This window comes from Protopterus annectens, chromosome 1.part1, assembly GCF_019279795.1.
Source record: "Protopterus annectens isolate FY-2018-M chromosome 1.part1, PAN1.0, whole genome shotgun sequence".
Lineage (NCBI taxonomy): Eukaryota > Metazoa > Chordata > Ceratodontiformes > Protopteridae > Protopterus > Protopterus annectens.
In genome coordinates this window covers 580,808,968-580,835,342 of record NC_056726.1, presented here as the reverse complement: position 1 = coordinate 580,835,342, position 26,375 = coordinate 580,808,968, and the positions used below count along the sequence as shown (strand labels likewise).

Genomic DNA, 26,375 nt, shown 5'->3' with positions numbered 1-26,375 from the left:
CGAGTGTCGGTCTTTTTCTTTGTGTTTTTTAACAATTTGAGTAGTCGGAGGATCCGACGGCATAATGTACGCAAAATCTGAGCCGAAAAACTGTTCAGCAAACTCCGACCGACGCCTAAGCATTCGTCGGTTGAAGGAAGCACAGGCTAAACAGGCTGCTACGCTGTGGTCTGGGCCTAAACAAGGTAGGCAGTAAGAGTGGAAATCTTTATGAGGTATTTGTTTCCCACAAGTTAAACTGTTATTTACTTTTTCTGACATCGGCTGAGGCAAGAAAGAGTCCCCAACGGGGTACTTAGCTTTTTAGAAGTCTTCGAAGTAGTATTCGGTAGTAGTAATCTCTGGATCTGACCGACCGGCACTTGCGAACAGCTTCTGCTTCGGGCGCCACGCGGCAAGAAAGACTGAGGAAAATGGCGTCGGCTGATGCCTTTATACCCGAAGACCAGCAGAGATGACGTCGGGTGAAGTGCGACACCAGCCGAGGCCAGACCCAGACTTTGGAATCCGGCCGACCGAAGGGCTGCCTGACGACAGGACAACCCATTTGTTATGACTGCAGATGCATCCTTGAAGGACATCACAGCACATTATTACAATTTTTAAAAGTGAGTTTGACAAATCCAAAAAGCTTCCAAAAAACATGCATAGGCACGAACAAAATAAAACAAACAGCAAACACATGATATACATAAAATTAGGGGGCATAAATTCACATTTGCTATAACTATTCTCTTTTCTACTTGTATATAAGAATACACTGTTAGAGTGATGAGAAACTAGTATAAAATATTTACTCTCCTGCTGTGCATCTATTTTAATCCTTTAAAGCCAGACTCAAACAATACTTGTCCAACTTTTGGTTCTGCTCCTGCTCTACACCTGGATAATCACACTACCTCATCACTATCTGTATATTCTTATAACTATTCTCTTTCTAGCTCTTTTTCCTGGAGTGTCATGTTAGGAAGAGAGAAAATATGCTACAACATTTTTCAAACATAAATACTATTCTAAGTAAAGAGAGACAGTAAAATGGCCCATAAAAAGAGCTGGATTGTACTTGCAGACTAATGCAGAGTGAAACATGGCTAGCACTAAGCTACTTATCTTAAGCCTTTGTACCATGACAAGGCAGCTGACCCCAGAGGTTCATCCACTATCGCACACAAAAAGCAACCAGAGAGTTAAACAAAAAAAGTCCAATCAAAAACACTTTTATAGCACAGTAGAAGAAAAAAATAGATAAGGGTCAGACTGATCATTTTGTTTCCAGACTGTTTAAATTATAATTACAGACTAAATATAACTACAGACTTCTCAGAAAATCTAAGTCTATCAGAATCTAATGTCCACTAATACCTGCCACTGCAAAGATGTGTTCTGTCAAAACTTTCTTAAAGTTTAAGAAAATGCAAAACAAAAGCTTCCACAGAAAGATCACAAAGAAAATAAGTGACTCACTGAGAAACTGATTACAAATTCTAAGCAATTTGGTTTGGCTGAATTATCTACAACAAGTACTGTAACCTTAATACTGGGCGTTTCTGTTACTAAGAACAGCTGGTAGAATTACCTACAGCTGTAAGGAAGTTTATTAATTTATCTATACATATATATCGCTACTGCTATGATGGCTTAGTGGTTCACTACTGTGACTGTAGAAGTACAGGGTCTTGGGTTCAAGACTTGCAGAGGTTGGTTATTTAACCTATACAAAGCTCTTCATTGGCACTCTTCAAGAAAAATCTTGATGATTGGATGGGAGATCGGAAATTCACCCCGGTGATCACTTCTGTGGCTCTGCTCGACAGTGGCACAAAAAGATTATTTTGCCTGGTGTCAAAGCCATGGCCTCAAGCTCAATGCCAAAAAGTGCATTGTCATCCCTTTAGGTAAAAACTCTGCACCCAGGAACTACCACATAGGCGGCAGTCTACTTAACACCGGAAGTATGATGAGAGACCTTGGAACACAGGTGGACATTAGTCTCTCCTTTGATAATCACATCGCCACAGGGGCACAGGAAAATCATTTTCTTGGGTGGCAAAAGCCAGGGTAACATTTGGCTAGGCTTATATAGGCCCTAGGGCCAAACAGCCTAGTACCTACCTATAAACCTATATATATTACACACACACACACACACACACACACACACACACACACACACACACACAAATTCTTGCATTTTCCAAGTCAGTACTGTTTACAACCTTTTGCCTGTGATATATTACTGCAATATCGTATTTTTTTTCATATGTTCACTTAATGTAATCATGCTGCGGTGGTGCAGCGGTAGCATTGTTGCCTCACAGCAACAGGTTCATTCATTCGATTCTCGGCTGGACCGCCTTTTGTATAGAGTCTGCATGTCCTCCCCGTGGTCGAGTGGCATTTGAAAGACATGCGTAGAATGGGAGTACCTTCGTTGAAGGCTGGGCGTCGAGCTGGCACCTCTGCACCGTAAAAATCTGCCAATCATTAGTGGACCCGAGTTCCATTGTAGCGACCCCCTAACCAGGAAAAGCCGAAAGAAGAACATTACTTAATGTAATCATTCAAGCATCTTCTATTACTTTATAAATAAATGGAAGTGGTACTTTTCTCAATGGGCCTCCACTGAGATGGGTCTTAACTCAAGAGGGCAAATTGCTATCAAAACAAATACATATATATTTAAAAAATAGATAAAGTAATGAGTCAGTGTCCACTAAAGTATGTTTGCATGACCATGTTTTAGAATATCGGCTTTATAGAACAAGATGTCAATCATTACCACAGATTCTGTTCCATGACAAGCATAAAGTACCAACCTCAGAAGCAACAACTGCCTGAAATTTCCACTCTGAGGGCTAATGGCAAGGTGATGAGATAAATGGTTACATAATCTTGCCCCTGTGTAAGAGAAATTTGTGATGGATGTGGCCTAAAAAGAAAGTAAAATAACACCTTTACTAATGCAGAACAAATGAAGTTTGCATCAAACAGGTCTGAAATTCACATTTTCATTGTAATTTTAGATATATCAATATTACATATAAAGTTCATAGCTTTCTTGGTATGCACAAGCTTAAAGAAAGCTGCCTGCTTTTTGCAAATTAGAACATCCATTGTAGCTTTACTTCTAATGCAATTTTCTTAAAAATCGCAAACAGAAAATAATCTAAAATACATTAAAATATTTAGTACAAGCTGGATTTTCTAAGGCAGGGGTTCCTACCTTTATTTTGTACCATGTGCTCTAAACAAAACTGGCTTGGCAGCAACATTTTCATGGTACTCTCACATTACTATGTCATACTGAAAGTCATGTTTAGGAAAATTACAACACAAAAATAATGTTTATGAGACCAAGTGACAATACAAGTTGGCACAATTGAGAAAAGTAACACACAAAGTGCCGCCAGCACTTACTAGAAACAGCATGATCTGCATAGTTATGACCATTTTAACAACTGACTCACTTTAGTTCTTCTTACCAATACAGCATATCCTTCCTTATTGCCATATGTTAATCAAAGGCCAGATTACTGTCTACATACATTCCTGGATCCCTGAATACTGGCTCAACCCTTAAGGGTGTATTTATCAATGGAGTAACTAGCCTGGGAGGCCGTTTTCCTAAGAGGCACTATATGCATTTCTTGGCAATGAGTTTTAATCTGTGGCTTTGGCAACAGACATTTGTCTGTGTTAGACCCCCTTGTAAGAGGTTTGTTTCATAGGGTGATTCTATGACAGCTACCAAATTGCAGTCATCTGCAAACTTGGTCAGCCAAAGGTCCTAGATATTAACATTCACGTCCGAGAAGAAGATGCCAAATAAGAGCAGTCCCAGCACAGATCCCTGAAGTACCCCCACTGGTACTGATCTCTTAGTGGAGGTGGTCTCACCAATCCGGACTTCCTGAACCCTAACAGCCAGCTGGCAATCCAACAGGTTATGTAGGTTTTACGCTCAGTTCGGAGAGTTTTGCCAACTACACCCGAGTGCACTATTGTACTGTGTGTGTTAGCCAGGCCCAGGCAAGCGTTATACACCATTTTCCCCATATCTACTGCTTTGGTGACCTTCTCAAAGAAGGTTCTCCAGGTTTCTTAAGCACGACCTTCCCTTAAAGCCAAAATGGGTTGGGGGCCCAGTGTCTGAAAGTTGCCTATGTCTTTGCTGATCATTTACACGATAACTTGTTCATTGGCTTTGCATATTAGACAAATCAGACTAATATGTCTGCAGTACCACAGTCAGCTGACGGGACATCCTTGTCAAGTGGGATAACCGCTAAAATCTTCCATTCTTGTGCTGTAAAGTCTGCTTAGATGACATGGTTGAAAACTGACTCAAGTGGTCCTGACAGGTCATGTTTCAAGCTATTTGAGAGACATCCCAAGATATTATCAGGATCCACTGAGGCTGTGCTTTTGGCTTAGCAAGCATCACCAGAATCTGCTCCCTATTAATACTGTGTGCGTATTGGGGGGGGGGGGTTATGCTAGTAGGTATACTACTATGTGCTGACTTTGAAGTTGGACACAATTGTAGAAGGCCTTGTGGTTGAATTTAGCCTGTGAGGCTATCGTAACCTTGTATGACTGCATTAGTCTTCCCATTTTCCTGTTTAGTTTAATTAGAGAGCTCTTATTATGGGAGGTGCTCTCCCTGATTTTAGCCAGGACTTTTTTTTTCTTTTGTTATATACACTATTAAGGTTAGGATTCCACCAATGTGGTTTTTTCGAGTTTGTTTCGGGCTTCCTACTGGTAGGTACATTAGCCTTTATGCAGCCATTTATATGGCTGCAGAGGGTCTCTCTGAAGAATTCTGTAAAGGCTGCTGTGAACTTGGGGTTAGAAGGGGTAATGAATTTTGAAAAAATTATCACTTAATAAAAGGAAGTTTGCTTCTGAAGAGTTCCTAACTTACAAGGTTTGCTGCGGTTACCAAGTTGATTTTTTACTTTGGAGGAGACGATGTTATGGTCAGACATCACCAGTTGGAACATGACACTTAGGTTCTGCAGCCCTCTCCCATATTGGTGAGTACCAGGTCCCATATGTTTAAATGTCTGGTGGGTGCGCACACTATCTGGTCAAGGGTATTTGTGTAAATAAGTCCAGGAATCTTCGTGCCTGCAAGTCTGAGGAAGTGTGCGTTTCCCAGTCTACAGATGGGTAGTCTCACATGAATAGGGTATTTGGTTTAATGCTTAGTGTTGCATGTAGGTATAAATATGAACTATGGGATTCTTTGGACCTACAGCATGCTAGGATAGGATATGGGACTTTGTGGTGATTTGCATGTAGATAAGTTGCAGAAAGTCATCCTGTTTAACTAACCTAGAGGAGTTCTCTCATTACTATTGTAGACAAACTCCTCCATCTTTTCTCCCTGTCTATGTAACTGATGGTCTAAATGTGTGGAAGGCACTGAAGCCTTGCATTGCCGGAGTGCTTTCTGAGAATTTAAACCAAGTCTCGATAATGGCACAGATGTCTACATTCTAGAGTGCGGAGTTTCTTGTTTAGCTCCTAGCACTGACCAGTAACCCTGTTAGATTTCTTTGCATTTAATTTGCTATGCTGGTAAGTTTTTTTTTTTTTTTTTCAATTTGTCATTGACTAAAAAAGGCTCTAAGAGGGTAGATAAGGTTTTAGCAAATATTTCTAAGCCTGGGGGGGGGGGGGACAGATGCAGACCATCCTTTGTAAAGCAACATGGTTTATTAACCACTTCCTCCCATTATGACCGGCACGAAAGGAGATACTGCCAGCACAGCTATCTGGAATTTTGTAAATAATTATGTCATTTCTAAATATCAACATGATTCACATCCCTGCGTTACAAATGTATTAAAACTGTATGTCGTGCAAGATGGTTTGTAAAGATGTGCTGATGAGATATTTACAAAGTACCATTTAAAGATGTAACCACAGCATGCCCTACTGAATTAGAACAAAAATTTATCTGCACTACTGTAACTACTTAGATGTATATATTTTAACAATGGAAACTAGAACACAAGAGGTTGACTTCAGAAAAACAGCTGAAATTAAATTACGTTATGGCCACGTAATAAAAGGATGTTCTCTTTCAGTTTAGAGTCAGGAATATAGCAAAGCTTAGCTTACATGTTTTTTCTTTCTTTATTTGAGACTGTCCCACAATGTTGTTTTAAATATTTCCTGTGACTTTGAACTCTGATGTAACTAAGTATATATTGTGTATTTTCCTGTTCTTTTATTATTTACTATTAAATATATGTAAACCTTTCATTGTGGGTGGTCTGTGCAGAGACATATTTATGTTCTGAGAGTATTTGCACATATATTTGGTGGCACTGTGTAAGCCACTCCTAATAGCCTTGGTCAAACTACCATTTGTATTGATAGTAACATTACACAGTAAGACTGGACACTCTTTAAGGGCCTGAAAGTAGCTGATAAAGAGGTGGCTGGTGGCAGTAATAACTACCTTGTAGTCTGGGCAGAAGGGAGCATAGCTAGTAACCTGTGCCAGCCTTTTCTAGGTGTGTGTGTGTGTGTGTGTGTGTGTGTGTGTGTGTGTGTGTGTGTGTGTGTGTGTGTGTGTGTCTAAAACAAATCTCCAGAAGTTTGTGCATCAGCCACTTGGCCAGGGACACAAAGCACTGGTTGGACAGAGAGGGTGCTGGAGGTTTTAGCTTGAGCACACGGCTGAGATCTTAAACCTATAGCTCTGCCAGTTGTGAGTCTTATTGGGGATCTGGAGAAAAAGGCAGAAACCAGCCCCAGACTGACTGCGATCTCTGTGTGCTCTTAAGGGAAATTGTACTGTACTGTGTGTATATACTTGTCATCCTCCCAATGTGGACGTCCCCCACTGGTACTAGTAGTGAGGACTAAGGCTCCTTGATTACTGGGCCAGAGGTGGGGTGTCACATAAATCGGTTGGCAGTGTTGGATATTGAACTCCTGTAGCCTGTAAACTGTGGTCACTAAGGAAGGTGTTTGTACTTTCAATCAGCCAGACAGTGAACATTCAGAGTTTCACATCACAATAATTTTATTTATTTTTTTGTTAGCTTAATTAGTCAGGGAGAGCAGGCAAGGATGTCAGCAGAGGGAGTATGGTAAGCTGACAAAGGGCCAGTTGGCTGAGATGTGCCAAGCCAAAGGACTGGTGCATGCCAGCCTGACTAAAACAGAAATGATTGCAGCCTTGGTCACAATTGCATCACTGACCAGCAACCAGGATGACAACCAGACTGGCCTTGGGGAAACGTAACTCTCAGAAAATGGACAGTTCAACCTTTCCACAAAGGACTTAAAAATCCATCTCGAGTTAAATAGACTTGGATTGGAGGCCAAACAGTTAAAACAAGAATCAGCAGAGAGACTGCAGCAAATGAAACAAATGAAATTAAAATCAGCAGAGACACTAAGACATCAAGAAGCTGAAAGAAATGAGAGGAAGAGCAACATGAAAAGGAGATGCTGACTCTTTGCCAGGGTCATGGAGATAACAGGGAAGGGAGTAACAGAACCCCAGAAACAACAGAGGTCAGTAAATTTCTTCCACAATTTACAGAAGGTGATAATTTTGACAGTTTTATTCATATGCTTGAAAGGGTATGTAAACAGTGTAATGCTGACCAAAGGCTCTGGGTACAATTCCTGATCCCCTTAACTCTATGGTAAAGCTGTAACTTTTAGTTATGTACTTACCATAACTTTAGATGTTTGGGATCCATTTCGCCTACATTTGTCCGCATTCATGCACACATGCACAACTTGTTTATATAACATTGTTAGATGTTTCAAGATGAAACAACAGGATTCGGACCTTCTGATATCCTCTGATCTCCAAGGAAGGGGGAAGGAGGGTGGGTTATTGGGAATGTAGGCGAGATGGATCCCAAACGTCTAAAGTTATGGTAAGTACATAACTAAAAGATGTTATGTGATCCTATCTCGCCTACATTCAATACTGATGGGACAGCGTCCCTAGCACCTAAATCCTGGGTGGCTCATTGGAAAACACTCCTGAGCACTGTGGAACCAAATGAAGCTAGTCCTCTAGATGCCACATCTAATTTGTAGTGGGAAATGAAAGTGTGCGGGGAAGACCGTGTAGCCGCAGCACAAATGTCACTAATGGCAAGCTTAGAATGAAATGCTACCGAAGTAGCCATAGCCCTTGTAGAATGAGCTTTGACAGAGGTGGTAAGCTCTTTATAAGAATAAGAATAAGCTTGAGTAATACAGTCCCTGATCCATTTGGCAATAGTGACCTTTGTGACAGCTTTGCCCAATTTATTATCCGCAAAGGATACAAACAACTGATCTGTTTTCCTTGTTTGTTTGGTCCTATCTAAATAAAAACGCAACTGCCTGTGGACATCTAATGTGTGGAATATGAATTCCGCTTTGTTAGAATACTTCGGAAAGAAGACTGGAAGTTCTAATGATTGTTGAAGGCAGAAACTGGAACAAACTTTAGGGACAAAGGATGGATTTGGCCTGAGAGATACCCTGCCTTTGTGAAAAACCAAGTACGGAGGTTTTACAGACAAAGCTTGAAGCTCTGAAACCCTTCTGGCAGAAGTAATTGCCACCAGAAAGGCAGTCTTCCACGACAGAAATTTTAAATCACATGTCGCTGCTGGTTCGAAGGGGAAGGAAGTTAAGGCGCGTAACACCACATTGAGATCCCATGGAGGAACAGGATGAGAAATCGGAGGTCTAAAAAGCGCAGCACCTTTCAAGAAGGTCTTACACAATCTGTTGCTCATTAAAGGTGGGTTTATAGATTCGTGAAAATTGGAAATAGCTGCCAATTGAACCTTGATGGTAGAGACTGAAGAGCCTTGATTGAACAGAGAAGTTAGAAATTTCAGTACTTCTGAAACAGGAATAGTGATGGGATCCAGGCCCCGGAGTTGAGCCCAAATAGCAAATCTTTTCCATTTGCTAGAATACAATTTCTTTGTAGCAGGCTTGTGGGCCGAAGATAAAATGTGTACAACTTCTGGATCCAATGTATGACTCCTGACTATAGTTAGAAGAGGAGGAGCCAAGCCGTCAATTTTAAGGTGTGTAGGGACTGGTGGAATAGTCCCGACTGATGCACCAATAGGTCTGGGATCTGATCCAGGAACCATGGACCTTCCAGAGCATATTTCTGAAGATAGGGGAACCATACTTGATGAGGCCAGTAAGGAGCAACTAAGATTATTTTGCTCCCCAAGAGAGATGCCTTTTGAATCACCCTGGGAAGGAGAGGAACTGGAGGGAAGGCATAAAGCAAGCTGGTGGGCCACGGATGGGCTAGTGCGTCTATAGGGCTCTTCCCCGGAGCCGGGGTGAGGGAGAAAACTTTGCACTGCATTCAGCGGAGTCGCGAAGAGGTCGCAACACGGAACTCCCCATTTTCTGAAGATCTGATTTGCAACTGTAATGTTCAGAGACCATTCGTGTGGAGAAAGGATAGTTCTGCTCAGTCTGTCGGCTATCACATTGGACTTGCCCGGGATATGAGTCGCCACTAGAAAGCGTTTGGTCAACACTGCCCATTCTCAAACTCTCATGGCCTCTCTGCAAAGGGGATAGGATTTGGTCCCTCCCTGTTTGTTCAGGTACCAGACCACAGACATGTTGTCGGAGTGAACGGCAATTACGCCCTGAGGGAGGTAATCGTGAAGGGCTTGAAGGGACAGAAGCACCGCCCTCATTTCTAGGATGTTGATATAAAGTAGGGTCTCTTCCGAATGCCATTTGCCTTGGACTGACCTACCCAGGGAATGCCCCCCCCCCACCCATCTGGGAGGCGTCGGTGGTCAAAGTGGCCACAGGAGGAGGTGGAACAAAGGGTCGTCCCTGATCCAGATTGGAGGGCACCAGCCACCAGCGAAGGTCCCGTTTGCAGGTTTCCGTGATCCATATGAGGTGACTGAGAGGGAGTTGCAGAAAGGACCACTGAGCTGAAAGAAGCCACTGGAGAATTCTCATGTGCAACCTTGCCAGGGGAACTAGAAGAACCATGGCGGACATGGATCCCAATAGCTGCAGGACCATTCTGGCTGAGGCTTTGGATCTGGGAAGTAAAGCCCGAACTTGAGCCTGTATGATTTGTATCCTGTCTGTAGGTAGATAGACCCGCATTCGGTTTGAGTCTATCTCTACCCCTATGAATCTTATGCGTTGAGATGGCAGCAACAGAGACTTTGGCCAACTGAAGGTGATTCCAAGGGACTTGCCCAGTGATATAGTGGCTTGTAGGCTCCGCAATAGTAGATGCTTGGAGGTGGCAGTTAGGAGCCAATCGTCCAGATACGGAAACACCTGGAATCCTAGACTTCTCAGGTGAGCAGTCACGACCGCCAAACATTTGGTGAACACCCTGGGGGCTGTGGTGAGACCAAAGGGCAGCTCGCGGAACTGAAAATGATTGCCTGCTAGGCTGAAGCGCAGATGTCTCCTGGACGCTTGATGTACCATGATATGGTAATAAGCGTCCTTGAGATCTATGGAGCACATCCAAACACCTTTCTCCAGCAATGGGAGAATGGTTTGTAGGGTGACCATTCGGAATTTGGACTTTTTGACTGAACGGTTTAGAATACTGAGATCCAAAATGGGTCTCAAGTCCCCGGTCTTTTTTGGCACCAAAAAGAATCTTGAGTAAGTTCCTAATCCGATCTGGTCTGCGGGGACCGGTTGGATGACTCCTTTTTGCAGCAGCTTTGAAACTTCTGTGGCTGCAGTTTCCTGTTGACTGGGTGGCGGGTCCGGGATTTTTTTGGATTGAGGTGGAGAGTGAGAGAAAGGGATGGTGTAACCTCCGGCGATAATTCGAAGCACCCATCGGTCCTGAGTGATACCTTCCCAGGCTTTTAGGTGCTTGACGACCCCGACTGGCTCCGGAGCTGCACAGTCGGGCAATCCCTCAGGGACTGTGAAAGGCTGAAGAGCCACGAAAGGACTCGCGGTCTCCAGTGTTGCGAGGGCCTCTGCCGCCTCTGGGACGGCGTCTTCCAGAAGAATTTCCCACTCCCCTGCCTCTGGAAGGGGGATCGTCCTGCTGTGAGGGGTAAGACTTCTGAGATCTATGGAACCACATTTTCCCTCCTCTTTTGGCCTTGGGGTAAGGCCGAAAAGGAGTGGAAAATCATGCTCCTACGGCAGTCAGAGTCTTACCTTCTTGCTCGCAGCGGGTCAGTGTGTCCTTTACCTTGGGTCCAAACAAGGAGGACCCATCAAAGGGGGCGTCGGCAAAGGAAGACTTAAAGGCCTCCACAAAATGACACAGGCGGAGCCAGGCTTGTCTCCGTAGAGCAATGCCTGTACTGCTCTACTAGCCCCTTCGCATAAGAAATGAGCCTCATGGACGAGTTTGAAATGGACGACAGTGTAGCCAGCTGAGAGCCAACCGTCTGGGCCAGCTCCTCAGGCAGGTTACCCAAGAGGGTATCGGAAAGTTCTTTAATCAGATCCCTCTGAAATCTGGTAAAGTGCATGAGATAGTTCAAGGACCTTAGTGTAAAGGCCGCTGAACTTAGGGTGCGCTTACCGTACCGATCCATGCTCCTAGACTCCTTATTAGGAGGATGGACAGACGTCGAAGCCTCTGCTACATCTTGCTGGGTAGCAGATGCCACCACCAAAGCATCTACAGCCACACCTTTAGTCAGGAACTCTTTTCCCGGGGGTGCTGAGAGGAATTTATTAGGATGAGCAGGCACCGGTTCCACAGAGTCTGGGTGTTCCCACGCCCTTCGACAGATCAAGTCCAAGAGCTCGAAGGGCGGAGACACCCAGGAGGCGGAGGGCTGAGCCCCGAAGGCCTTAAGGAACATCGACTCATCAGCAGGAGGGGGTTTGGATTGCCAGCCGCCTCGTTGTTTAAGGGCTTCAAGGATGTCTGCAAAGGAGACATCATCTGAGGACGACTTAGGGGACCCCTCTGCATCATCGAGATCAGTGTCTGATGTAAGAGACTCATCAGGGGAGTCAGCGTGCTTCCTCTTGCACAATCTTTTCCTGGGGGGTTCTTCCGAAGAAGCTTCAGAAGGACCTCCAGGAGGGGAACAGTGGGGGTAACCTCAGGCCCCGGGGCTCTGCTGTCTAAGGACAGGGGGACTGCCAAAGACCCAGTCTCGGTATGCAGGGAAGGAGCTGGGGAGACCGTGGAGGTAGCCAAAGATGATTTGGCTAACGCACTCCTCATAGCCCTGAAGGCGGGACCACCAGAATCCTGGGAGGGTCCCACCTCCGTGGCCACGATAGTAGACGGCACTCCCGCAGCCGACGCACCGAGAGGAAGACTTGGGACCAAAAACATCAGTCCCGAAGTATCCCCCCAGGGGGCCGACGGAAGAAGTCCGCGTACCGAACTCAGACTCAAGAGCCGGAGTTGGAGTAAGGGTCGGGCCCGACCCTAAAACCTCCACTGGTTCCACCAGCACCGGCTCAAACGGTGCCGAGGCTGTTGGAGGAGGAACCATAGTAGCAGGGTGGACCATCGGCTCAGAAGCCGAATGGGCTGGAGCCGAAACTAACTTTTGGAACACCGGAGACTGGAAGAGTCTTAGGAGCACCCTGTCGATGTCCGAATCAGACATCTTGGAGGATCTGGACGATACCGATCGGGTCCGAACTGATTTCTCCATCGGCTCCATAGGACTAGGGGGCCGGCTCCGAATGGATTCTATAATTATTGGTTCCGAGGGAGATCTCAAGGCAATTTCCCTCGGTGCCGATGAGGACTTCGGCGCCGAAGGGGAAGAGTCTGAGCCGGCAACCCTCATCGGCTCCAATATCAGTGGAGCCGATGAAGGTGACCCGCCTCTCGATGCCCCAGACCTCGGCTCCGAAACCAGAGGGGTCGAGACTGGAGGCATCGAGGCAGACCGTTCCACCCTCGGCTCCGAAGTCCGTGGAGCCGATGGAGAAGTCTGCCTAGGTTTTTTGGCAGTCGGTTCCGACAAACTGGTCGGAGCCGATGCTTTTTTCTTTTTTGAAGGAGAGGGAGAAGAAGATAAAGCATCTTCGAAGGATGGCTTAATTAACCCTTTAAGGATTAATTTATTTTTCCTCTCCTGGAGGACCCTTGATGAAAAGGCGTGACACACGCTACATGACTCTTGTAGGTGCTTGACGCCTAAACAATAAACGCACGAGGAGTGGTCGTCCGTTATGGACATCTTATAACCACACCTCGTGCACTTTTTAAACCCGGAGGGTCTATGCTCTTGGACATGTCTAAAGATAGATAATACCAAAACTAGCAGTTTAAAGTTTAACAAAAATGTAAAGTTTTGTTTTTTTTTTTTAAACGACAATACCGTTACACAGAAACACAGAAAGGAGGGTCAAGACCCTCTAACTTAAACGGGTACTTGACCCACAAATAACACGCTAGAATAGCAAATAGCAAAAGGAAGGCCCTCTAACTAAAGCGGAAACCTTCCCTTAACGAAAAAACACAAATTTCTCAACAAAAATATCCAATACACAGTCGTATCACAACAATAGCTGTTAAAACAGCTTTTAGGTTCAAAACAAGCAAATTCCTGACAGGAAAAGCCTAAATAAAGTAGTACTTAGCCCAGCCAAGTTGAGACCACGTCTTAGCTTGTAAGCGGCAAACGAGATCTGGGGGATTAGTGGTGGTGCATCCTGGGATAAGAAATAGCTCAGCCAATAAGAGGCCTCGCTCTATAGCATAGCGTGCCGAGTCGGAGCCGAGCCCATCAGTATTGAATGTAGGCGAGATAGGATCACATAACATCTGCTATTTCTAAACTGTCTGATATTGATTGCTTAAATTAATAAACAATTTTAACAACATTATAGAGTGTTTTAAGTTAACACCTGAAGCCTATAGAAAAAAGTTTCATGAGCACAGACACAAGGCAGATGAAAGTGTGTGTTAATATATTGGGGGGTTAAGCACTTATTTTCACAGATGGGTGGGTGGGTGTCAGGTCACCACTTTTACAGGGCTGGCAGACCTTTTGGTGAGGAAACAAGCCCATAGCACTTTGCCAGAGGATATGAGAATTTGGCTGGCAGGGTATGCAGGACTGCAGATGAGTTGGGGAAAAAGAGAGACCTATACCTAGCAAGGAGGGCATCACTGCACAGGAAAGAAATACCCAGTGCTGCACATGGGTCTAAGGGAACCCATGGTGGGCTGGCTAACCCTCCCCAACAGAGTCCGCCAGTAGCAGGGGAAGCCACTAGTTCTGGTACACAGCCAAGACCAAGGGTTAAATGTTTTAAATGCAACCAGTGGAGCCATGTAGCATATAGATGTCCATGGAGGCAAGGTGGGGAACAAAATGTGGAAGAGCCACTAAGTGGGAATGGAGTCTATATTATAACATCGAAGTCTTAAAACTTGGAATGTTATAATATCGACCCCAATTCAGCAAAGGCTTGAAATAGCAAAGATGCAGAACACCGAATACTTTCCTAGGGAAAGTATTTGGTGGGCCGTTTCTGCGGCTTCGCTATTTCCTCCACTCTGGTGCGAAGGTGACGGAACGGGTTAAGGTAAGTGTGTGATACTTAGGGACCTTAGGGATAGGGAGCGGGTAAGGTGAGTGTGCGGCAGTTATGGACCTTAGGGTTAGGGAGCGGATAATGTGAGTGTGCGATAGTTAGGGACCTTAGGGTTAAGGAGCAGGTAAGGTGAGTGTGCATTAGTTAGGTACCTTAGGGTTAGGGATCGGGTAAGGTGAGTGTGCATTAGTTAGGGACTTTAGGGTTAGGGTTGGGTTAAGGTAAGTGGATAGCTAGTAGTGTATGTACGGTTTAGTGTAGGGTTCTGTGAAGTGTGTATGTGTGGATTATATATTTTGGTGTGCTTGTGCTGTGTGTGTGTATTCTCGGAACAGCAAATTTTTTCCCTTGGAAAAAATTTGCTGTTCTGAGCATTCGAGTATATCACATTTTGAGATTCCAAAGTCAAGCTTATGGTGTTCGACATTCTGGAATTTCGATAATGTCATACAGACTCGTGGGAATGACACAATGCCAGCACTAAGTTGTCTTGAGACAACAAGGGTACCAAATTACCACAAGATGTTATATCCTATCTTAGTAGATGGGAAACAAGCCACTGCCAAGACAGACACAGTCTCTCCTAACCACTGTGAACCCTGCAATGGCTAAAGAAAAGCACTACTTGCTTGGACAGTCTACTCCAGTCAGAGCTTTAGGAGGGACCCCAGTCCCTGCTAGGGTTCACATTGACTAGGAAGGTGGAAAAGGAAGCAAGTTGGTGTGTTTGAGGATACCTCTGCAGATGTCCTGATAGGGAATGATTTTGATAATGCAGCACCTTGCATGCATGCAATGACACACAGTCAGGCTTGGAGACAAGCATGTGGGTCTGGTAGCCTGGGGGGGACCCAGACAGACTGCAGACTTGAAGCCAGGACTGGTGTGGTGGCTATTTTATGGAGAGAGCTACATTGTAGCAGTGAGACTGAAGGTGAACCACAGCTGCTTGTGGGTACTAATGTCTCCTTGGACAGAGTGACTGAAAGGGCAGAGATGAGTAGTAGTAGTACCAAGGATGACAATGAGGGACCACTGTCAGAGGATACCAGACTTACTGTGGAAGCAGGGCTGGGAAAGGTTACAAAGAGAGTTGAGACAGGCTCAGCTCTCAGATCGTACATTACAAGGCTTGAGGGTGGTAGCTAGTGAAGCACCCGATTCTCAAGGAAAGGGGGGATCTGTATACTGGGACAAAGGGTTACTCTATAGAGAGCGGACTCCTGAGGGAGGGCTAGAGGGTGAGAGAATACAGCAGTTGGTAGTGCCCACAGCCTATCATCTGGCACTTCTAGCCATAGCCTATGACATTCCCTTTGCAGGTCATAATGGGCATAAAACGTACAGACATATTATGCAGAACTTTTAATGGCCTGGGATTTCCAGGGATGTAACAGGGAACTGCAGGACCTTTGAGCAGTGCCAAAAAGTAGGAAAGGCAGGAGACAAGGCCAAGCCTCCTTTGATGCCTTTGCCTGTGATTGAGGAGCCATTTCAGAGGGTAGCAATGTTTACTGTAGGGCCTCTGAGTACCCCACATTCCACAATGAAAAGTTATAACCTAGTGGTAGTAGATTATGCTACTAGATACCCTGAGGCAGTAGCTTTGTCCTCTACTGAGGCAGAAAAGGCGGCAAATGCTTTGGATTTTCAGCAGGAAGAGGTGCCAGTTTCATCCCAGGCCTGCTGGTTTGTCTGTGGAAGCACTCCGGGGTGAAGCTCCTAAAGACCATCCCCCTACCATCCTCAAACTAATGGTCTGGTTGAGAGGTTAAACTCTACACTACAGACCATGCTACAGGCATTTACAGACCAGTTTAAAAGAAAGTGGGACAAATATTTGTCCCATCTGTTTACTTACAGGGAGGTGGCCCCAGGAATTCAAGTTTTTTCACCCTCTGAGTTACTGTACGAGCATAGGGTGAAGGGACCTTTAGATTTGATTCGTGATGAGTGGGAGGGTGTGTGCGAATCCCACAAGGAGTCTGTTGTGGCATATGTCCTAAACCACAGGACAAGGCTCAAGGAACTCATGGGCTTGGCCCAGGAGAATCTGGCAGAAGCCCAACAGCAGAGAAAGGTCTGGTATAACAGGGATGCTCAAGCTAGACGGTATGCTTTGAGGAAGCAGGTTATGGTTCTCATTCCTGTCAGACACAACAAGCTGCATGCAGCCTGAGAGGGACCCTTCAAAGTGGTAAGAAAGGTCAGTGATGTTAACTACAAACTGCTAGCCAGAAGGCAGGGGCACAAGCTGTAGCATGCTAACACTATGAAACCTTACCATGATAGGAATGCCCTGGTGCTAAGTATTTGCAGTAGAAGGCAGAAAGAGTCTGAGTGGGATCTACGGCTGCAGAGAACCAGCCAGCAAAATCCCAGATTACTATGGTGGAGCCTAGGGTTGCAGGCATATGATACAACAGCGCAGCACCACAGTGTGGTCAGCAATGCCAAGGCAGCCGGAAACTCAAGACAGGGAATGGGGTAATGTATTCCTAGCGTTTCCCTAGGGTCACTTGAAAAACTAGCTTGAGTATTCGAGGGGGAGAGAAATGTCACAAAAGGAGATACTGCCAGCCCAGCTATCTGGAATTTTGTAAATAATTATAGGTAATTTCTGAATATCAACATAATTCATATGCTTGTGTTATAAATGTGTTAGAACTGTGTATGCCATATAAGATGGTTTGTACAGACATGTGCTGAAGTGGTGTTTTACAAAGTGCTATTTAAAGACGTAACTACAGCATTCCCCTAGTGGATTAGAACAGAAATGTACCTGCACTATTTTAACTGTTCAGATGTATACATTTTAACAATGGAAACTGTAACACAAGAGGTTAACTTTAGAAAAACTAGGTGAAATTAAATGAACTTACAGCCATGTAATAAAAGGCTGTTATCTTTCAATTTCAGTGCAGTAACTGACGATATCTAGAACTAGAAGTTTTCTGTATTGTCTTGGAAGTACTTTATTGTTTTGTGACTTCCAGAATCTGCCTTAGAGCTAAGAAAAGCCCTTGTCTATGCATTTTCACAGGCAGATACTAAATGATACCAGCTGCATCAATGGGGTTTTCACCTGGGATAGTCAGACGACAAGAAAAGTACAGTTTTGTACCTACCATAAATGTAGATGTTCGAGGATCCACATTGCTGCAGTCCTAACTATTGGGTAGTCCGCTGTCCAGTCGGCCCGAATACCAAAGTATATGGCTGGCGTCGGTCTGGGCGGCGTCAGGGTACTAATCGCATGACTCATATCCTCAGTCTTTTCTTGCCCCAGATGTCAGAAGACCCTGAAAAGATAATGCCAAAACCAAAAACTCCAAACATACCTGGACCAAAAATATGTACAATATATACAAAATTACCAGAATATAACCTCACCTACACAACCACCCCTAAACACAGAGGGGAAGGAGGGAGGTTGGACTGCAGCAATGTGGATCCTCGAACATCTACATTTATGGTAGGTACAAAACTGTACTATGTTCTTCATTCCACATTGCTGCAGTCCTAACGTAGAATCCCAAAGCAGAGGTAAGGGAGGCTGGCAAATCATAAGGAAGCAGGAACTGACAACATGCCTTGCAAAATAGCTGTGGCAAAACCAGCCCTAGACTTAGAGTAGAGAGGAAGGTGATAATGCTTAGAGAAAGTATGCACTGAACTCCAAGTAGCTGCCTCCAAAATATCCTTAGTTGCCACCCCTTAGAAATGCTGTTGAAGTGGCAGTAGCCCTAGTGGAATGAGGCCTAATCCCAGCTGGAATCTCCTTGCCATGATGGGAATAACAAAATGCAATGCAAAACCCAATCCACCTAGAAATAGTTTGTTTTGACACAGGCTTGCCCTCTTGAACCCAAAGCAAAAGAAACAAACAACTGCTGAGACTGCCTAAAATCCTTAGTCCTGCTCAAATAATAGCAATTGCCTGTGTACATCTAAAGTGTGCAAAATCTTTTCCCCTTTATTTTGGGGATCTGCATAAAAAGTAGGCAAATGAATAGTTTGGTTTAAAGCCACACTAGAAACCACCTTAGGCATAAAGGAAGGATTACCTATCCTTATGAAAAATCAAAAGGGCCTGCAACTCAGAAACCCTTCTTGCAGAAGTAATGGCCAACAAAAAGCAGTCTTCCATGACAAGTATTTCAATTCAGCAGTAGCTCAAAGGTTGTAGAGTAAGTTTCTCCAACACAAAATTGAGATCCCAAGCAGGAGTAGGAGCTCTGGGGGTCTTATATTCTTTGCCCCTCTAAGAAATTGCTTGAACAAAGGATGCGAAAACAATGGTGGGTCACAATCATAGTGAGCTGAAATTGCTGCAGCATGAATCTTAATGGAAGAGAAAGACAAACCTTTGTCCAATAACTCAGTAAGATATTGAAGAGCCACACTCAAATTAGGCTCAGAAATCTCCAAATTGTTTGCTGCACTCCAAAATAAAAATCTCTTCCATTTTCACTTTCCTTGTACTAGGTCTTCTGGCTTCCATAATCACATTTAAAACTTGTTGAGGAAGTTGAGACCTGCTGTCTTTCAAAACAGAATATGCCAGGCTGTTAGATGAAGAGAGTGAAGCTTGACATTGAGCAGGTGACCGTCCCTCTGAGACAACAGGTGTGGAATCAAGGGTAAAGGCCATGGAGGCTTCCTTACCAGACTCCTCAGTAATGGGTACCAGTGCTGCCGAGGCCAATCTGGAGCTATTAAAATCATCCTTGGCTTGTCTTGTCTGACCTTTAGAAGCACCTTTGGGAGAAGAGGCAGATTTTTCCAACTGAAAGAAAGAGCATCCACTTTCCAAGCTGTGTGATGAAACCTCTTTGTGCAAAACTTTGGCAGCTGGTGGTTTAGTGGAGAAGCGAACAGATCTATGTCTGGAGTTCCCCATGACACTGTCAATTTTTGAAATACATGAAGATCCAGTTTCCACTCGTGGGGATCCATGATTTGTCTGCTTAACACATCTGCTAAGGAGTTCTGTGCTCCCGGCAGAAACCTTGCCTGAAGAGTTAGTTGCAAGCTGAGCGCAGTCTCCCATAAAATCATTGCTTGCCTGCACAATGGGTAAGAATGTGTTCCCCCTTGTTTGTTGATGTACCACATGACAGTTGTGTTGTCTGTTAGAATCAACACCTGCCCTGGAAGAAGTAACTCCTTGAAAGCCATTAATGCAAACTGGACTGCTAACATCTCTTTCATGTTGATATGTAGATGCTGTAGTCTGGCAGGCCACTTGTCTTGTATCCACTTTCCATTTAGATGAGCTCCCCAAGCAATGTTAGAATCTGACTCGCCTCTGGCCGGGTCACAGAGAATCCCTTGTTTAGGTGACATTCCTGAGCCCACCACAAAAATTCCTTTTGAATGCAAGGTATTATTTGAATGACAGTGTCCAAATCCTGGCAGTGCTGTGTCCATACATTTTTGAGATACCATTGCAGCTTCCTCATATGCAGTTTGGCATTGGGAAGCACCAGAATACAAGATGCCATGAACCCTAAGGCTTGAAGGACTGTCCTTGCAGTCAGCCGGACTGAAGAGATAGTTGATGGAAGTAACTGGAAAGATTCTTTTGTTTGTCCGGGGTTAAAAAGGCCATCTGGGCTGCTGTATTCAGTCTCACACCCAGAAAGCACATGTCTTGAGAGGGTACTAGACTGGACTTTATTTCGTTCACAGAATACCTAGGCATCTTAGCACTGCTATGACATAATCCAAATGCTGTAGAAGGTCTTCCTTTTCTTGAGCTAGAATCAGGCAGTCGTCCAAGTAAGGATAGATTTGAATTCCTTTTAGCCTGAAGTAAGCTATCACTGGAGCCAGAACCTTTGTGAATACTCTGGGCAGTGGATAAGCCAAAGGGCAATGCAGAGAACTGATAATGAGAATTTCCAGCTCGGCATAGATACTTCCTGCAACTTAGTCTTATAGGCACATGAAGGTAAGCTTCCTTGAGATCTAAAGTTACCATCCAGTGATCTTTGCCCAGCAGAGGTAAAAGCTGTTGTAACATCAACATTTTGAACTTGGGAATGTCCAGATAAGTGTTGAGGATAGATAAATCCAAAATTGGTCTCCACGTGTTCCCCTTCTTGGTACTAGGGACAGGCGAATAAAATCCTAGGCCCCTTTCTGGCACAGGAACTGGCTGAATGGCCCCTATTTGGAGCAACAGAGAAATTTGCTTGTCAGCCTCTTTTCTTTGTAGAGGAGGAATGTCTGGCATGCCTTTGAAAGGAGGCAAGGTATGGAAATAAAACCTGTAACGTGGTGAATGATATCCACAACCCATCTGTCTTGGGTAATTAAATCCCAATTTTCTTTGAAAAGAGACAGCCTTCCTCCCAAAGGTGCTGCCAGGCCAGAATGTACTGGCAGCTGAAAAGGCAGGTCATTGGGTCTGTTTACGAAAGGGCTGACCCCTGCCCTCACCAGAAGTCTGAGCAGGGAACTCCCTGTCCAAAGAACCTTGAGCTCTGCCCTACCACGTCTAGACCTACCCCTAGACTGGGAATCATAAGCAGGATAAGTCCATCCCTTAGTAGGCCAATTTCTACTAAACTTGGAGGCTGCACCTGCAAATAATCCTTAACAGTTTGCATAGACTTAGCCTTGTCCTCCATTTTCTTTAAAACTGCTTCCACAGGCGAACCAAACAACACATCAGACTGCAAAGGAGCATCCAAAATCCTAGTTTTAACATGCTCAGCTAAATTCTGATCTCTCAACCAGGCATGCCTCGAAGAACAGAACCAGTGGCAGCCACCCTCGAGGAGGCCTGCACAGCATCAAAACCACACTGCAAGGAATGTTTACCCACCTGTTCAGACACATGAACTAAATCCTGCAACTCTTTACACTCAATACCTTCTGCCAGAGCATCCACCTTAGATTTCAATTGTGAAAGGAGGTAATTCTGATATTTTAACATGTGAAACTGACAATCATGGCTCATGGCTAAAGTGGAAGAAGTATACACTTTCTTTCCCCATCTATCCAAAGCCCTTGCCTCTTTATCAGGAGGAACAGGATTTTTAACAACAGAGGCCTTCACACCTTTAGGCCCCTGAGAGACAGTTTCGGGTCTGCCCTAGGACTCTTAAAAGATACTTATGAGCTTCAGGCACCCTATAGTACCTATCCGGTTTAACTGGGGCAGGAGGCAAAGAATCAGGATTCAGGGAAGCCTCTGCAAAAACATCTTCCACCACATTCAGAACAGGAGGTATAGCTAAAGGCCTATGCTGGGGTAAAAACAAGAATTCCCTAAGCCTCTTCCTGGAATCAGAGAAATCTTGACCTTCCCATTTAAAATGCTCCCTCATGGAATGCAGAGTCTCTGAAAATGAAAAATCCTCAGGAGGAGAAGCTGAAGGAGTAGAATCATCCATATCAGAATCAGAATAAGGAGGATACTCCTGCAAGTCTTCAGCCGAAGACTCAGAAGCCTGCGAACATTGCTCAAAACTCTCAAACTCAGGTTCCACCCTAGGCCTCTTATCAGGAGGGCATAGAACCTCTAATCATAGTAATCAAATCCTCTGCCATTTTAAGCATATGTTTCTTAGGCAAAGACCCTGAAGCACTAGGAGAAACCCCCACTGAAGCTAAACTTGGCCTGCCTCTCAAAGAAGCCTTGGAAACAGAAGGGAGGCTCTAACCACCTTAGGAAGAGAGGGAAGAACAGCCACCTGAGAAGCCCCCTCAGCCTGGCCTACTTCCTGAGAGGATACATCCTGTAACAGTAAAGTCTCTCCTGAGACTCCAAAGAAACACCTGGCAGAACCTCCGGCTCCACTGAGCCTTCTAAAGAACCGGCGTCAGGGACTGTCGGTTCTTCCACTCTAGGCTGCTTTGTCCTTGCGCTTTTGCATCGGGCATTTTATAATTACAAGCTCCCAAAAACTAACCTGGCACAGTCTAACCTTCTCTTAATAGTGCGTTTGTTAAATCTAGCACAAGAGCGGCATCCAACAACGCCGTGCTCAGGCCCTAAACAAGGTATACACAAAGTATGGTAATCCCTATGAGGTATCTGTTTCCCACAAGAAATACAGTTATTCACTTTTTCTGACATCCGGTTAAATACTGAGGCAAGAAAACCAAAATATTCCAGCCAACTTTGATTCGGTCTGAAACTCTGACTTCAGAAACTTTCAAAAATTGCTTCTGCATCGGACCATGCGGCAAAAGACTGAGGATATGGCGTCGGTCATGCGCATTAGTACCCGCCATATACTTTGGTATTCGGGCCGACTGGACAGCGGACTACCCAATAGTTAGGACTGCAGCAATGTGGAATGAAGAACATTTATCTCATCCAGCAGTAATATTTGGGATATTAATTCTGGAAGTCTCTTATTGAGAGACTGTATTCTGTATTTTGTCTTTGACCTGGCAACATCAAGATCCACTCACCACTTCTGCCTTGCTTGCTCTGAAGTATGTTATAAGAGCACGGCAATTCTCTTAGATACAATCAAGAATACAGCACAGCTTAGCTTAAATGTGCTTTTCTTTATTTATTTGAGACTGTCCTGCAATGCTGTTTTAAATATTTCCTATGATTTTGAACTCTGATGTAACTAAGTATATACAGAGTATTTTCTTGCTCTTTTATTATTTATTATTAAATATATTTAAACCTTTCATTGTGCCTGATCTGTGTAGAGACACACTTATGTTCTTAGAATACCTGCATATTCATCTGGTGACATTGTGTAAACCACTCCTAATAGCCTTGCACTTGGTCAAACTACCATTTGTATTGATAGTAACATTACACAGTAAGATTGGACACCCTTTGTTAAGACAGCTGAAATAAAGAGGTGGCTGGTGGCAGTAATAACTACCATGTAGTCAGGGCAGAAGGGGGCACAACTAGTAAACCTGTGCCAGCCTTTCCCAGGTGTATATATGTAAGTGTGTGTGTGTGTGTGTGTGTGTGTGTGTGTGTGTGTGTGTGTGTGTGTGTGTGTGCGCGCGTGTGTGTGTGTGCATGTGCGCGCGAGTGCATGTGCGCGCGCGTGTGTTGTCTGTAAAACAAATCTCCAGGAGTGTGTGTGTCAGCTACTTACACAGGGACATGAACCACTGGTTGGACAGAATGTGTTGGAGGTCTTGGATTGGCCACTCAGCTGAGATCTCAAGTCTATAGTTGTGCCAGCGGGGAATCTTATTGCAGATCTGGAGAAAGACGGGGAACCAAACCCAGACTGACTGCGGTCTCTGTGTGCTCTTAAGGGAAACTGCACTTGATGCAATGAGCTGCATCTGGAAATACTGCCTGTGTACCTGTCATCCTCCCAGTGTACGTACCCCACTGGTTCTAGTGGTGAGAATTGAGACCCCTTGATTACTGGGCCAGAGGTGGGGTGTCACAATGACAAATACTGAATCACTCTAAAAAGATATCAGAAACTAAACCAATTACTGAAGTCAATCATCTTTTGTTCGTACTGAGGAATCATTCGTGGTGTTAGTGGACTGCTGCTCAATGCAAGGCACTTACCTGCCTGAGACACATCCAGAGAAATTAATAACACCACTCTTCATACAGTCCAGGGAGGAAAGTCCTGTCGACCTTCCAATACTGGAGGATAAGGTTGAAGGTTTGAAACTTCCATACATAAGAGGTCATAATACCTCTTTTGCATATACAATGTCTGCCTTCCTTCCAACCAGAAGTGATGCATCACTTTACAGACTGTGTTACCAGAAAGTTCCTCTAAAGGAGAATCAGAAGACCTGGTGTCATCACTTCCAAATTCAAAACCAATATGGGGATTAAATTTGGGAAGAGTAGGATAGGGAATCTCCTTCAGATTCTTATTCTTCATCCTCAAATGAAGAGTCTCTGTCTCTCTTATGAGTAGATGGACAGGTAGAAGCAAAAGAAAAGAATTAAGGGGGATTTAGGGACATGATAGCTTTAAATAGCCCTGACGTATTAATATTTGACATCTGTCTCGTGTAGATAGATATTAATTGTTGTCTTTTTAGTAGATCTTTATACTGTCATAAATGTCATATTTCCCAAAATATCCCAACCACCAAGCAGCAAAGACAGAACTGATTAGCCTAATATGAACACTCTCAGCAGTATAAACAAAAAGCTGCTCTTAGTATGTGTAAATGGACTGGTTACTGAGATACTGCAAAATATTACTGGACAGAAGACACTTTAGTCTTCAATTTTCTAACTTCGTTTTCAGCTGGAGAGTGAAGTCAGACTGGGAAGCTCCAGAAGCCATCCTACCCTGCTTGTTCTGTTCAGTTCTTTTAACTTTTGGTACTTCAGACAGATTTTATGAGGAGAACAAAATATAAGCATATACTATACTCCGATCTCATGGATGGATCCTGAGCAAAATTAACATTTGGTATGACTGCCCCCATATGGAATTTGCCTCCTACTGTCACACTTTCCCCTCCTAGATGACCTGAAAAACATAATATTCTTATCAAAAATTGAAAGAGGAAGTTTTGCCATGGATGATACTTAGCTGTCCAAGGCTAATGAGACTGGCACAGGCCACATGGCTGACAGCCCGAACTTGTAGCACTGGTTCACTGATCAAGCTGGCAGCTAGAAGGTTCTGAGGTTTGTCATTTCTGTAAGCCCCTTATATACCACTTAGCTCACATACATTGGACACACTGCATGAGAGTAAGGCACTTAGGCTTTAATATGTTTGCTGGATGTAGAGTATCTTTGGCGGGATACTTCTCATACATTAATACTGCTGTAGAAGGATACCTCCAACATGTATCACTGTTTTGCCTTTGCTTCATTTGCAAGGTCTCTGACACGACCTGTGATTACAAGTCTTATCTTGTTCTGTTGGTGGAGTCAACTGTACAGCAATGACTCTCCCAGACAAAACTACATCACTATCTTATACACTCACTTCCTTTAGCCTTAAATAGGCTACAAATGCATGCACACACACTCCTCCATATCTCAAAGGTCATTGTGCCATCTTGTCCAACATGTTTCTGAGGTAGTGTGTGTAAACACTGCATGACAGCATCCCTGGCTTCACCCTTCTTTTCTTGATCATCTTCTGGGCTCCTCACAGTATGCTTCCAAATAAAAACATTTAAACCATTTCATATCATAAGATAAGACTACATTTCTATGCAATCATGTCTCTGTAAACAATGCAGAGATAGCTATCCTCAAGAAAACACTCACTGTAAATCATTAACCTCAAACAATCAAAAGTTAAGTCCTGACCCACTTATCATAACTGGAGATTGTTCACATAGATCACTGTTGCAGTACTGATTCTTGGCATGCAAACCCCATACCCAACCCGATTTCCAGAGTCTTTGCATCATTCCTAGCCAATGGATGTCCAAGGACTGATGTCAGCAGAGTATATGAATGGCATCTGCTGGCATCATCTTCCGGTCTTTCTAAGCAGTAAGCAAGCAGTCTGATGCCCGAGGACAGCACAATCTCCACAGCTGTCTGAATTTGAGAGAGAAAGAGGAAGATCATAGAAGGCAGAGAGGAGATGATGGAGATAAGAGAGCTATCTGCAGTGAACACCTCTACCCCCTGCATTCTCAGCAAAGGGGAGAAAAGTGGTCAGCAGATGGAGAGGTTGGAAGGTATACACTGCAACACTGATTTATGCAAACATCTACAATTATGGTATGTGGGGCACAAATGTACTATATTCTTTTTAGTCAGTGTTGCAGTACTGATTCTTGTGAAGGCTCACGTGGTAGACCATCAGTAGAACCCTGGCAAATAAGGCTTTGCAGGATGGCAGTAGAGAAACCTGCCCTAGCCCTGGAGATGA

At 44.3% G+C, this 26,375-nt stretch overlaps 1 protein-coding gene across 1 annotated transcript in view; it reads right to left on the bottom strand.

The window, feature by feature from the left end:
* PAIP1 (poly(A) binding protein interacting protein 1) overlaps positions 1–26,375 on the bottom strand; it is a 1,589,139-nt gene that overhangs the window by 1,193,012 nt on the left and 369,752 nt on the right. Inside the window, exon 4 of the mRNA XM_044076930.1 lies at positions 2,817–2,929. Coding sequence (XP_043932865.1) covers positions 2,817–2,929 — 113 coding nt within the window. The remainder of the gene's footprint in view (positions 1–2,816; positions 2,930–26,375) is intronic.